This window comes from Dromiciops gliroides, chromosome 2 (genome assembly GCF_019393635.1).
Source record: "Dromiciops gliroides isolate mDroGli1 chromosome 2, mDroGli1.pri, whole genome shotgun sequence".
NCBI lineage: Eukaryota > Metazoa > Chordata > Mammalia > Microbiotheria > Microbiotheriidae > Dromiciops > Dromiciops gliroides.
The window spans coordinates 470,663,463-470,677,020 of record NC_057862.1 but is presented as its reverse complement, the minus strand read 5'-3'; the positions used below and the strand labels follow the sequence as shown (position 1 = coordinate 470,677,020).

The 13,558-nt window shown below is 46.2% G+C and overlaps 1 protein-coding gene across 1 annotated transcript in view; it reads right to left on the bottom strand.

The window, feature by feature from the left end:
* Window positions 1-13,187, bottom strand: part of KCNK3 (potassium two pore domain channel subfamily K member 3) — a 63,543-nt gene extending 50,356 nt beyond the window's left edge. The window contains exon 1 of the mRNA XM_043988203.1: window positions 12,791-13,187. Coding sequence (XP_043844138.1) covers window positions 12,791-13,073 — 283 coding nt within the window. The 5' untranslated portion in view covers window positions 13,074-13,187. The remainder of the gene's footprint in view (window positions 1-12,790) is intronic.
* Window positions 13,188-13,558: the final 371 nt, after the last annotated feature.

The following is a 13,558-nucleotide window of genomic DNA, read 5'->3' as shown; positions in this document are numbered from 1 at the left end:
TATTATGAGGATTAAATGCAATAACACGAGAAAGCATTTTGCAAACCTCAAATTGGTATACAAATGCTTTCTGTTATTTCTATTGGCATTATAGATTTAGAGTTGGTAGGGACCTCAGAGGCCACCACATTGTGTCCAACTCTCTCAGTTTAATGATGAAGTGCCTCAAAGAGATGGGTGATGAGTCACACAACTAGTAAGTAGTGGCAGTATTTGAAGCCAAGTCTTCCTTTTTCCAAATCTAGCACTTAATTAAAAAAATTTTTTTTCATGGGGTCAATGGGAGTTAAGTGACTTGCCCAGGGTCATACAGCTAGTAAATGTCAAGTGTCTGAGGTTGGATATGAACTCAGGTCCTCTTGACTCCAGGGTCAGTGCTCTATCCACTGTACCACCTAGCTGCCTCAAATCAAGCGCTTTAACCACCTTTACTTACCCTATGCTGTCTCTCCAAGCATTGGGTCTTTTTAAAAAACCCATCTGAGGCTAGACTGTGTCTGGCTTCACTCCAAATGAAAAGTATGGGTTGATTTCAGGCAGCAGTGTGCTTGGAGTGTTTAGACTAGACCCAAGTCACGTTCAGGTCCAAGGAATAAACTGGACCCTGGAACCAAAATCAGAACCATCCTGGTGTCCCTGAGGATCCTTGGATAGGGGAACTCCGTGGAGCTTCCACAGATTAGGAGAGACAGGCTGGGGCTTTCTCTCAGGGCTAGGTTGGACTCCAGGTCTGAGTATCTAATGGTTCTCAAACGTCATAGTATCAGGACCCCAAAGAGTTTTTGTTTATGTAGGTTATAACTATTTATGTTTACCATATTAGAAATTAAAATGTCTTAGTATTATTAGGAAAATAATTTTTTACCTCTTAGACAACTTGAAAGGGTCTTGGGGACCCCCAGGAACTCCCATTGAGAAACAGTTTAAAGAAGAAAAAGGGCATGTTTCCTTCAGAGGGATATAGTAGAGAGAGCACTGATTTCTTAGTGAATATATATCACTAGATCATAGACTTAGAGCAGCAAGAGATCTCACAGCCCACCTAGGCCAACACCCCCTCATTTTATAGATTAGGAACCGAGCTACATGAGGTACAGAAAAGTTAAGGTACTCACACAGGCAGTAAGTAGCAGAGCTGAGATCTGAATCCAGGTCCTTTGACTCCAAATCCAGCCAGGGATCTGGGTTCTAATCCTGGTTCTGCCATCTTTTTTGTGAAATGGGGACCATAATATTTGTGCTACCTTCACTTCACAGGGTAGTTATAAAGATAATGCTAAGTAAACCTTAAAGAGATCTCATGAAGCTTCTCTCTCCTTAGTCAAGAAGTTAATGAAATCCCAAACCCATGATTCTAGAGGAGAAGAGGCAGAAAGCATTTCTTCTCCCCATATCTTATACCTATTTAACAGGGAGGTGACATTAATCAAAACCCAGTGATTCAGGGGCAAGAAGAATGGCCAGGGAGTCAGAAGCCCCGGATGGGGCTTCTGACTCTGCTGCTGACTCACTCTGTGACCTTGTCCTTGTCAAGTTATTTCAGTTTTCTGTACAAAGTAAAGGGATCTGATGTTCCTTTAGCTTCTTTTCATCTCTAATATTCTTCGACTCTATAGTCAGTACTGGGATATTTTCTCTTCCCTCTTTCTAGTTGGGTAACTGAGGAAAATAAAACGTGTTTGCTCTTAGCATGGTGCTTGACACACAATCTGTGTTTAATAAATGCTTACTGATTGTGCCCGAGAAAGTGGAGAATTGGATCACCATGTTATAGAATTATGAACAACAGCCAGAAGATGAACGGGGCGAGGAGAATAAGGAGAGAAAGGAGGGAGGAGACAGACAGACAGACAGACAGAGACACAGAGACAGAGACTGCCAAGAGCAGTAGCACTAAGCAGGTTGGGGAGTCCACATACTAGGCTCTGTGGCTCAGAAAATTTAGTCATATCTTCGTTTGGGATGAGGTCTCTTCCAGCTCTATATCTGTCATCCTATGAATGCTGATTTTATCTCCTTCCTTTTAATAAAAATGTTGACTTTAATATTGTGAATGTTGATAGAATATAAACTCCTTGAGGGCAAGTACTGTTTCATTTTTTTTGTCATTGTATGACCAGAGCCTAGTATGGTTCTTTTTTTTGGGGGGGGGGCAATTGGGGTTAAGTGACTTGCCCAGGGTCACACAGCTAGTAAGTGTTAAGTGTCTGAGGCTGGATTTGAACTCAGGTCCTCCTGAATCCAGGGCCGGTGCTCTATCCACTGCGCCACCTAGCTGCCCCCCTAGTATGGTTCTTGATACATAGTAGGCACTTAACAAACGATTGATTGATTTTAGTTTACAAGTAGGGAGTTAGTTTCATTATTCTGGGGGTACTTTATACATTGTCCCAGATTTCCTGGGTGGGGGCTACGAGTCAAGAGAATGAAAAAATTTCCCAGAGTATACCATGGACACTTCATGTCATGAGAGTATCTGATACAAGGATGACATTTCTGTGACCCAACCCCCCTCCCCAGCATATGCATGCACTTATTCCATACCCTCCTTCTCCTTGTTCCTTCTTCCATCCTCCCTCTCCTCCTGTGGTGTGGCCAAGCCTTCCAGATTCCCTTGAGTGACCAGATGAAGCCCCTGAAATATGGATGACTCCCCTCCTCTCCCAGCCCCACCCTTCCACTCCAGCTCCAGCTCTGGGCTCATTCTAGTTGGAGCAGCAAATCCCTAGCCAGGATGCTCTGGCTTGAGTATCAACTGGGAACCTGGCGTTTCCTCACTCTCCCGCTCCTGGCATTTTAGAACTCGCACTGTGCCTCCCCAGCCTCAGAACAACTGCTGCAGCCTCATGAAAGCAGAGCTGGCATCACAGATAGACTCTCAGCCACCCTGTCTGCTTCAGCTCTAGGAGGGTGTGAGGGGTGCCAGAGTGGGGTGGAGGCAGCAGAATGTGGTGAAAAATAACACTGACTCTGGAATCAGCAGGCATTGGTTTGAATCTTGATTTGGCTACCTCTGTGACTGTGGGAAAGTCACTTAATTTCTCTGGTTGATCTATATTTCCTCCTCCAGTTTCCTGTTTCCTCAGTTGTAAAAAGAGGGGACTGGATTTTTATGATCTCTAAGGTTCTTTCTAGCGCTAAGTCTTATGATCATATGATAGCTGGCCAGGGGTAGGTGCAGAACGGAGCCCTGGGAACAAGAGCAGCTGTGGTGGGGATGGCCATGAAACGCAAACCAGATGTCTGTGGACCCAGCACCACTGGTGACAATTAGGGGGAACTCCTTCTTTGGCTTACTCTGTTTCCCAGTAGCTCAGAGCCAGACCACTTCTCTTGCTCTGGTTTCTTAGAAACTCACACAATTCTCACTAAGGGTGCCTTCAGACGGGGGGCTGAGGGCCTAAATTCTCTCTTTATGTGTCTCCTCCCCCTGTACTGGAAGAAAGCAAGGGGTCAGCTGCAGTATGCCCCTAAATGGGAAAGGGAAAAGAAAGACCTTAGTTCAGCCAGAAAGTCTTTAGTAAAACGGGAGCAACACCAGATGGGGAAGGGGGAAGAAAGATGGGAAGGGGGGCCTGGCAGAGCTAAAGCTGCCTCTTCTGGGCACCAGAGGCAGATGCTGCATCTGGAAACAGTGAAGGATGCAGTCAGGTGGGTCCCTCCATGGGGAGATGGTGATATTGGCTAGAAAACCTGGAACAATCTCAGTGAGAGGGTGGTATCAGGTATCAACAAGACCAATTCCAATGCAGAGCTTGGCCCTCCTAGTTGGGAGGTCACAGACAGAATGGGAGACAATGGCATCAAGAAAGGCCAGAAAGGGTGGTGGGAGTTGGGGGGTAGGGGTGGAAATTAGCTCAGGAAAATGGCTGCTTCTGGTCTCTTCCTTCTCTAATGGCAGTGTAGTAGAGTGGAACTTGGGGCCAGGAGATCTGGGTTCATGCCTCAGCTCTACCTCTAACATTCTGTAAGAATTTGGACATGGACTAGAGAGTCTGTTCTATCCCTCATATTCTGTGACTGTTCTATTCCAGGGCTCTCGTTCCATAGTGTCATTGAAGCCAGGAGCCCAGCAGGCAAGAGCCACAACTGAGCCTGGGGATGGGGGTGTACATCATCTTGCTCACTGTAGCAATCATAGCACCCCAGAAGTTCCTGGTCTGGTCCCTGTTAGGGATTGACCTGGGGGTGGGTCAGAGACAGAGCTTTGGAGTTTGGGGGAATTTTTTTTTTGCTTTAAAATAAATCAACACCCAGATCTTCCATTTGAGCTGCCAGCTGAGCACCATTTTTAGTGGCAATTTACTCTATATTCATCTGCACTTGTTTATGTTTCCCTTGTGAGCATTTTAATGTCTCTGTCTGGTGTTTTGCCTGTCTCCCTTTTGGGCTGGGGGCTGCATCTACTCTGACCATGTAGTTCCTTTGTGAGTAGCAGATTGGTCTGCATATATTTGGAGTCCAAGAACCTAGACTCAAATCCCATCTCTGCCACTGACTCTCTGGGTGAACATGATCAATCCTTCCTTCACCTCTGTAGTTCCTTCATCTGTAAAATGAAGGGATGGCACTTGTTAAGTTATTTCACTTATGTCTGACTCTCCATGACCCCATTTGGGGTTTTCTTGGCAGAGATACTAGAGTGGTTTGCTATTTTCTTCTCTAGCTCATTTTTTACAGATGAGGAAACTGAAGGAAAGAGGGTTTAAGTGACTTGTCCAAGGTCACACTGCTAGTAAGTAAGTGTCTGAGGCCAGACTTGAACTCAGGTCTTTCTGAATCCAGGCCCAGTGCTCTATCTACTGTGCCACCTTGTTGTCCATAGGGATTGCACTAAATGATCCATCTCACAATCTATTAGCCTTTTTTTTTTTTTTAGTGAGGCAATTGGGGTTAAGTGACTTGCCCAGGGTCACATAGCTAGTAAGTGTTAAGTGTCTGAGGCCGGACTTGAACTCAAGTACTCCTGACTCCAGGGCCAGTGCTCTATCCACTGCACCACCTAGCTGCCCCAATCTATTTGCCTTTTAATTGGCTTCCCTGCCAAGGTTCTCTTCTTTTCAGTCCATCCTCCTCAGCTATTTGAGTGAATTTCCTAAAGCATACATCCAATCACGTCATTTTCCCAATCAATAAACTCCAGTGGCTTCTTGTTCCCTGTGGGATCAAATACAATCTCTATTTGGAAAATTCCTCAAGCCTGGCTCTAACTCATTTTCCCAGCCTCATTACACATTACTACTGCTTGTGCCCTTCCCACGAAATGGCCTTGTGTCTATTTTGTATTATTTATACACCTCTATATGTACATGTTGTATGTGAGAGAATGCAAGTTCCTTGAGGGAAGTGCTGGCTTCATTTTTGTCTTTGTCTCTCCAGCACCAAACACCACGCCTGGTACATAGTAAGTGCCTAACAGATGCTTATTCATTGGTCAATTGATCCTTTGATTCTCATACCACTCCACATGTGGACAGATTGTCTTGTTTTTCTTCTGAAAGTGACAAGTGGTGATTCTATGTACTCATCCAGAAAAAGGTCTGAACAAGGGACAATGTGATATTGGGTCAATAGTCAGGGGTCCTGGATTCAAATCCCAAATTTGCTATTTAATCACTTCATCCAGACTTCTCTGATTTTCCAATTTCCTTTTCCAACCTGAGGAGTGGCTAACACAGATCTTGCTGTCCATCAATCACACAGCAGCCCATAAAACTTCCCAGTCTGTGAAATGGGGATAATCATAAGGCTCCTTGTAGGAGCCACCTCACAGGAATGGGGATGGTGGGACTCAAATGAAATCATGGAGCACTTTGTAAAACCTAAAAGCATGCCAGCTATCTTATGATGTTGATCCCTAAGGTTCTTGCCAGCTTTAAACCCTATGATCTCATCCATGATCCATTATCCCCCAGGGCCCTCCCAGCTCAACATTGTTCTATGGTCCTGAAGGGGAGGAAATGTAAGGATAGAAACTGCACTCCAGAACCATCAATCTAGAGCTGGAAGGAAGGTTCACAGATCATCTAATCCTATACCTTTATTGTATAGAAGCAAAAGCTGAGGCCCAGAGAAATCCTATGACTTACCCAAGGGCACAGAGCTTGCACTGGGACCCAGGTCTCCTGACTCACTGCCTGGCTACATTGTCTCAGCTGCTGATCCTGGCAGGGTGGTTGTAAGGCAGGAACTTTGTAGACCTTCATGTGCTAGAGAAACGGAAGCTGTTATCTGTTGGGTGACAGACTCAGACTGGAGGATCTCTGAGATTCCTCCTTCATCTAAAACTGCTGTAACTCCGAGTAACAGATTAGCCAAATGCCCTCCTTCCCTCAGAAAAAGCACATACAAGGGGCAGCTAAGTGGAGCAGTGGATAGAGCACCGGCCCTGGAGTCAGGAGGACCTGAGTTCAAATCCGACCTCAGACACTTAACACTTACTGGCTGTGTGGCCCTGGGCAAGTCACTTAACCCCAATTGCTTCACCAAAAAACCCCGAAAAACCCAAAAATAACCACATACAAAGAAGAAATCCCCCACCCCATAACATGCCAATCCCAAGGAGTCTCTGATCTTTCCTAATGCACACATCTGACCCATATTATTCTCCTTGGTCTCCCCCACCCCGCAAGTGTCAGTGGCTCCCCAATGCCTTTAGGATAAAATAATAGTGATAGCTAACATTTTCATAACACTCTAAGATTTGCCAAGCTCTTTACATATATGTTCTCATTCAATTCTCACGACAAACCCATGAGGTATATGCTATTATTGTTATCTCCATTTTACAAATGAGGACAGTGAGGCCGAGAAAAGTTAAATGACTTGCCCAGAATTACACAGCTAATAAGCTGTCTGAAGTGGGATTTGAACTCAGGTCTTCCTGACTCCAGGTCAGGCATCCGATACACTATATCACCTCCTTTTGGTATTTAGCATACTTTAAAATCTACGACTAGATTAGTAGTGTAGTGGAAAGACATTGGGATCCCAGTTTTAGCCCCAGTTCTAGCCAGGCTGAGCTCTAAAACTTTGGTCAATCAATTTACCAGCATTTGTTAAGGGCCTATTATATGTCAGAGGATACAGAGACAAAATTGTAGTGGGTTTTGTCTTTAGCCTATCAACTTCCCCTCTCTGGGCCTCAGTTTCTTCATCTACAAAATTAGGCGGTTGGGGCATAGGATATTTCTTTTTTCTTTTCTTTTTCTTTTTCTTTTTTTTACAGAAAATCAAGAGTTTTGAGCTAATGGTTTCCACATTCTAGTTGTTGGTATATAGAGGCTACTGTCAGGGAGTTTACTAATTCAAAAGTAATACAGTTAAGGTTCCCTGAGGTAAATAATGCCCATTCCCAGTAATAAACATAGGTAACGTCAAAGGAAAAGTTTTTCCTCAGAGGTTTCTTTCTATATTAAGATGCCGTGAACAACTCAAAGAATAGCTAACCCAGATCCAGTCATCTCCACAGGTCACAAGGCAGTCCATAAACAGTTTCATCTCACAATGCATGGGCCCAGGCTCTATCTGGGTGTGGTAGCATATGGAGAAGGCTGCTGGGGCCATCCAAGGGACACTCAGAAGGGAAAAGGGAAGGATCGTTTTACATAGATCTGACTCCTGCTGTTTTAGAAAATGGCCCACCCAGGCTGTCAAAGGGACCATGAAGCAGAAGCAGCTGCTGCCTCTAAGTTTTCTATCAGTCCAAAATTGAGCTCCTGGTTAGAAATGCCTTCGTCCCACCTCCAACCCTCCCCCAAAGTGGTTAGAGGCACTTGCAGGTACTCTGTGAGAGTCTGATACAACACGGAAGCTCCTAATCAGACCCAAGATGGCAGGTGCAGTGGGCCTTGGCAACCAGAAAGGGAAAGGGGAGGAATAAGGAAGGGGCTAAAGCTGAGAACTGAAGACTGGGAGGGGGAACATGGGATAGCCATGGAGTTGGCACACTGCCCTAATGCTATTTCTTCTCTTACCCAAGGCATCATAAATTAATAATCACCAGAACCACATATTGTCTGTCTCCCTCTGGCTGCTTTTAGTCTTTTACTTCCTGGAGTACAAGGTTCTTTTTGGAAAGTAATAAGGGGGTCTGGTTTCAGGGTATGTGTGAATGCCCATTGTTGTCTCCGCCCTTCCTCCTCGTTATTATAATGTTAACCTCTTTTTTTGTCTTGAGATTACTTTTTATTTTTTAATATATGTTTTGTGTTTTTCTGAGTATATCTCTGCCCGCCCTCCCCATCCATCATGTGAGCTTCTTGAGGGCAAGGACTTTTTTTATTTTCATCTTTCTATTGCTATTGCTTAACACAGTGCCTTGTACTTAGTAGGCTATTAATAAATGCTTGCTGGATTCAATTGGAAAGTACTATATGAAAAGGCATAGGATTATAGGTTTAGAGCTAGACGGGACTTTTGCAGTCATCTAATCCAACCCTCTCATTTAATTTTATTTTTTAAAGTTTCCCTGATATCTTTTTTTGTATTATTTTTCCCCCAAAATATACTCATACCCAGTGAACTTTCCCTTAGAACAAAGATTTCTCAACAAAACTGACATATTAACCTTGGCCGTTAGCATCTGCCATATACCACACCCATGGTCAGCCACTTCTCCAGTGATAGGAAGGGGGTACATTTTCTCATTCCTGGGACAAAATATTAACTCTTTTATTTTAAAAATGAAAAAACCAGTGGTTCGAAGAATTAAAGCTACTCGTGCATGGTAACATAGGGAATAAACTGCAGGACACAATTCAAAGCTCAGGTCTTCTGTCTCTAAATCTAGCATTCTTCCCACTATACCACATAGATGACTAGGATTTGAGTGTGCTAAGAGACATGAATCTGTTTTCAAGGAACTTCTAATATGGTTGAATGAATACAACATATAAATAACAATGCCGAGTAGCATAATCTAAGGGTCAAATGTCAATACCAGCTCTGCCATCTTTTACTTGACCAGATTCCCTACCTCAGAGTCATCCTTGACAATTTCTCTTAAGTGACCAGCTTTTGTCAATTTTTCTTTCTACAAAATATCCCCTATCCATCCCATTCTCTCCATTCAGAGTCTCTACCACAGTTAGACTATTTTAATAACCTTCTAATTGCTTTTCCTACCTTCATTCCCTTTCCTTTCCAATCCTCTCCACAACCAGCTAAATGATTACTCCTAAAATACAGACCTGAACATGTTACCCCCACCAATCTTCAGTGACCCTCTACTGTCTCTAGGATAAAATACAAGGTCCTCAGCCTGGAATTTAAAGCCCTCCCCTAATATGTCTTCCACCTGTCTTTCCATTCTTGTTACATGTGATTCCCCTCCATGTACGCTCCATTCCAGGCACACTAACCTTCTAGGTGTTAGTTGTTTATCACATTCTATGTCTCACTTCCATGCCTTTGCCAAGTAGTCTCCTATGTCTGCAATGTACACCCTCTTTACCTCTCCTCCTCAAATCCCTCGCTTCCTTAAATGTCTAGCCCTGGTTCCAACCTCCTACACTCACCCTTTCTTGAATCCTTCCATTTAGTACTTTCTCTTCAAGTGAATTGGGACAGATCTTGTGATTTCATTGGCTTAAGGAAGTCACAGGGAACACCTTCTGTATCAAAACCCAGTATTTTCTCTGTACTTTATAGTAATAGAGAGTTTTCTAGGATACTGAGAGGTTAAGTGACTTGCCTAAGATCACATAACCAGCTTGTGCCAAAGGCAGGGCTTGAACCAAGATCTTCTTGAGTCAGAGGCAAGCTATATCTATAACAACAGGCTGCCTCTCCTTCCTCTTGAAATTGTTTTATACAGGGCTTCCCCAAAGTCTTAGTGATTATTTAAGCTATTAAGGCTTAAAGCTGTACCAACACTTTTGGTACATCCAGTATATACTTGGTATTGACTTACTTGCGTGAACATTGTATCTCCCTAGTAAAATGTAAGCTACTTGAGGCAAGTGTGTGTGTGTGTGTGTGTGTGTGTGTTTGACTTTCTACCCCCAGCACAGCGTCTTGTACATAGTAATTACTTAATAAATATTTGTTGAATGGAACTGAAACAATGGTTTATCTGGTACAGGCTGTAGCAGTCTGGAAGAAGAGGTGACCCCAGTGAGTTGGAGAGGAGGGTAAGAAGGCTTCCTAGAAGAAGAGTTAAAATTTGATCTGGGCCTTCAAAGTAGAATAAGAGATATGGGGAGAGGAACGAAGAGTTGGCATAGGAATCAATATGAGCTGAGAGCAGTAGACTGGGAATTTGCATGGCCAGTTGGGCAAGCATTAAGTAGACTAGAATGGAGATTTTCTGAAGCAAAGTAGGAGAAAATAACTCCACAGGATTGGCCTGGGTCAGATAGCAGAAGATCTTGAGTGCCAGGATAAGGAGTTAAAACTTTATCATCAATAGACAGTGGGAAGCTGCTGAAGGATTCTGAACAGGGGAGTGGTGCTTTAGGAAGATTAATCTGGCAGCCATATGCAGGATGGATTGGAAGGCAGAGGGAGGGATACTGGAGCCAGGGAGATCTGCTAAGAAACTACTGCTGCAGGATAGATGTAAGGGAATTTAAGGCTAGACTAGGGTGGGAATAGTGGTAATAAAAAATAGGGGGTTGAAAGGAATATGAGAGACATTTCAAAGGAAGAATGGATAGAATGTGGTAACTGATTAGATCTGGAAGTGATTCAAAGACCTTTAACTGGATCCCTATGACCATCTGGCCAGTTGGTCTCCATATGTAGGTGGGGGAAGGAGGAAAAGAATAAAAAGATGGGAGCTGAGACCAACCTGGTCACATCAGTTCTGATGGAGGTGGCCTTCTCCCCAAATAACCCCTGGTTCAGTTATCCTAACCTATCTCACAGTATTCAGCTAGAATTGTGGAATAAGATTCATTTACCATATGATTATATTGGCTCCTGATGACATACCCCTAGTCTTCAGAAAGAAACAAAATTAGGAATCTCCCCCCAAAAATCAGGACTACTGGTCTCCATTATGCAAGGGGTAAATACTGGGGCACCAGGACTTGCCCATGGTTTCTCGGTAGGCTCAGCTGAGAACAGAAAAGAGACTAGTGATCAGTCACCGGGCCCTGGTAATTACCCAGCACATTACACTACCCTTTCCCTTTAATTCCAAAGAAAATACCTCAGACCCTATCCCCCGGCCAAACCTAATGGGAAATGGGACATGGGAGTTGGTGGGAGATCAACATCTGTCAGGGGAAAAGATCTATAAGAAAAGATGAGAAAGGAGGCAATGGAAGGAGAATCAGCTTCCACAGAGCTTCGTAGCTTCTGGGCAGGAACTGGAGGATTTATGAGAAAGAAGAGGGACAGGGTTTATTTTCTCTAGCCTGGATCCCCCTGGATGTTACACCCTAGCATAAACTCTTCCTCTAAGATGTGAAGAAGGGAGCTGAAAGGCCAGCAAAAGGCAAGGCAAGCAGTGGGAAGGTGTGTGTTCCTCAGAGAGCCTCCCTGCCACAGAGAAAACTCCCTTCTCTTCCTCCACAGTCCCCTGCACTATCCTGCAGGCTTGGCCCTGTTGAAGAACATTTTCCTGGAACCAGCCTCCCCGGAGGGAACGACTGTGGGTGTGGGTCTGTCAGTTCGAACTAGCTGAGAAGGGGAGAATTCTAATTATTCCTACAAGGTGATTCTCTTCTGGGACAGTAGGAAGGAAAGGAGAGTAGAGCTGGCTTGGGAATTCCAGCTCCAGGCTGTCAGTCCCAAGAGAGATTAAAAAACATTTTTTTTACACACCCTTTTCCCCTTCACACACTGATACATGCACAGCCACACACCCTTTAGCACATAGAGTCCCACGCAGTCCCTTATTCTTCCAGATGCGCTGGGTGCCATGTCTACGATTTTAAAAGCCTTACAGGAAAACCTGTCACTTCTTTTTTAGTTACAGCTCCGACATTCACACACCTTCCGTAGCAATAAATAAATGAAACCCACTTCCACCCCCAGCGCCCAATACACACACACACACACACACACACACACACACACACACACACACACACAGTGACATATAGAGAAATAACCACACAGTCACACTCTGACACGCTCACTTTCACTCACACCCCCTAACGGTGGTACATACACTGGGATAGTGTCTTTCTCAAACACAGAGACAGTTCTCTTTCTGCAACCCCAATTTCGGGCCTCATGAACTCCCTTGCTGGGCCTGAGCCAAGTTCAGGGAGGTCGAAAAGTGAGGCTCGTGAAGTCCTCCAGCAGAGCTCAGAACCCAAGAGCAGGAGGATAGAGTCTTGCCCAGCTCCCCCCAGACAAGAGGGAGTCGTAGCTGTTTTGCTTTTTGCTCCCCCAGCAGGCAGGGCTCCCTGAGGGCAGACTGGTAAACTACGAGTGCGCTAAAGGGGAAGGGTCTTGGGCTATGCAGAGGCAGCTGTTAAAGGAGGGACTCTCAGCTCCCCTGCCTGGGACTGGAGGCTTCCTGCGTCCAGAAAGAATTGAACTACCACAGTGGCCCGGCTTTTCTGCTTCTCTCACCTCGGCACTCAGTGCCTATAGATCCTCTTGCCTTCGGCGCCACCTCTCCCCGTTCCTTATTTCTCTGTCCCTTAGCACCTATGACCCCAAGGTCCTCAGCCTAGCTCACCCTTCACGTCCTCAGGGCCCTCTCTCCTTTCCTCCCTCCACTCCCCAGAGGCTAGCTCTCGGGTCCCTCCTCCCTCCCTTCTGTGTCCCTGGCCGACCGCTCCCCTGGGGCCCCGTCCCATTCCGCCCCGTCCCCTCCCGGCTGGGTTACCGATGGTGGTGATGACGGTGATGGCGAAGTAGAAGGAGCCCGCAAAGCGCCACTGCACGCCGGCCTTGTGAGGCTTGAGCAGCAGGACCACGCGTTCCAGCTCCTCGTACCCGCCCTGGCTGAGGTTGTAGCGCGCCCGGAGCTCCCGCTGCTTTAGCTCCAGCCGCTGCCGGTCGGTGGTTTCTGGCTCCGATTCGAGCGCGTCGAACACAGCGGCGCCCACCAGCAGGTAGGTGAAGGTGCAGACTATCAGCGCCAGCGTGCGCACGTTCTGCCGCTTCATCGTCCCGCCCGAGCAGCGGACCTGGAGCCCTGGCCTCGCCGGGCTCCCCCGGCTCCAGCCACCGCCGCTGCCGCCGCCGCCACCACCGCTGCCGCTGCCGCTGCTGCTGCTGCTGCCGCTGCCCCGTAGGCGGCCTGGGGCATGGCTGCGCTAGGCTTCTCCAGCGCTGAGGGGACCAGTGGCTCCTCTGCTGCTGGGCTCGGCGATCTGTCTGTGGCTGCCGCTGCGGCCGCGTCGGAGCTGTCCCTTCAGCACCACCCACCCTCCCTGCTCGGCCCTGCCCCCCTAGCTCCCTGGCGGCCTGGCTCCCGCCAGCCCTCCCGTCCAGCCAAATAAGGACTGGGGAGACGCACAGAGGTAGGCGAGGGGGAGGGGGAAAGCAGAAGGGAGAGAGAGAGAGAGAGCGGGATAAAAGGAGAGAGAGAGAGAGAGAGAGAGAGAGAGAGAGAGAGAGAGAGAGAGAGAGAGAGAGAGAGAGAGAGAGA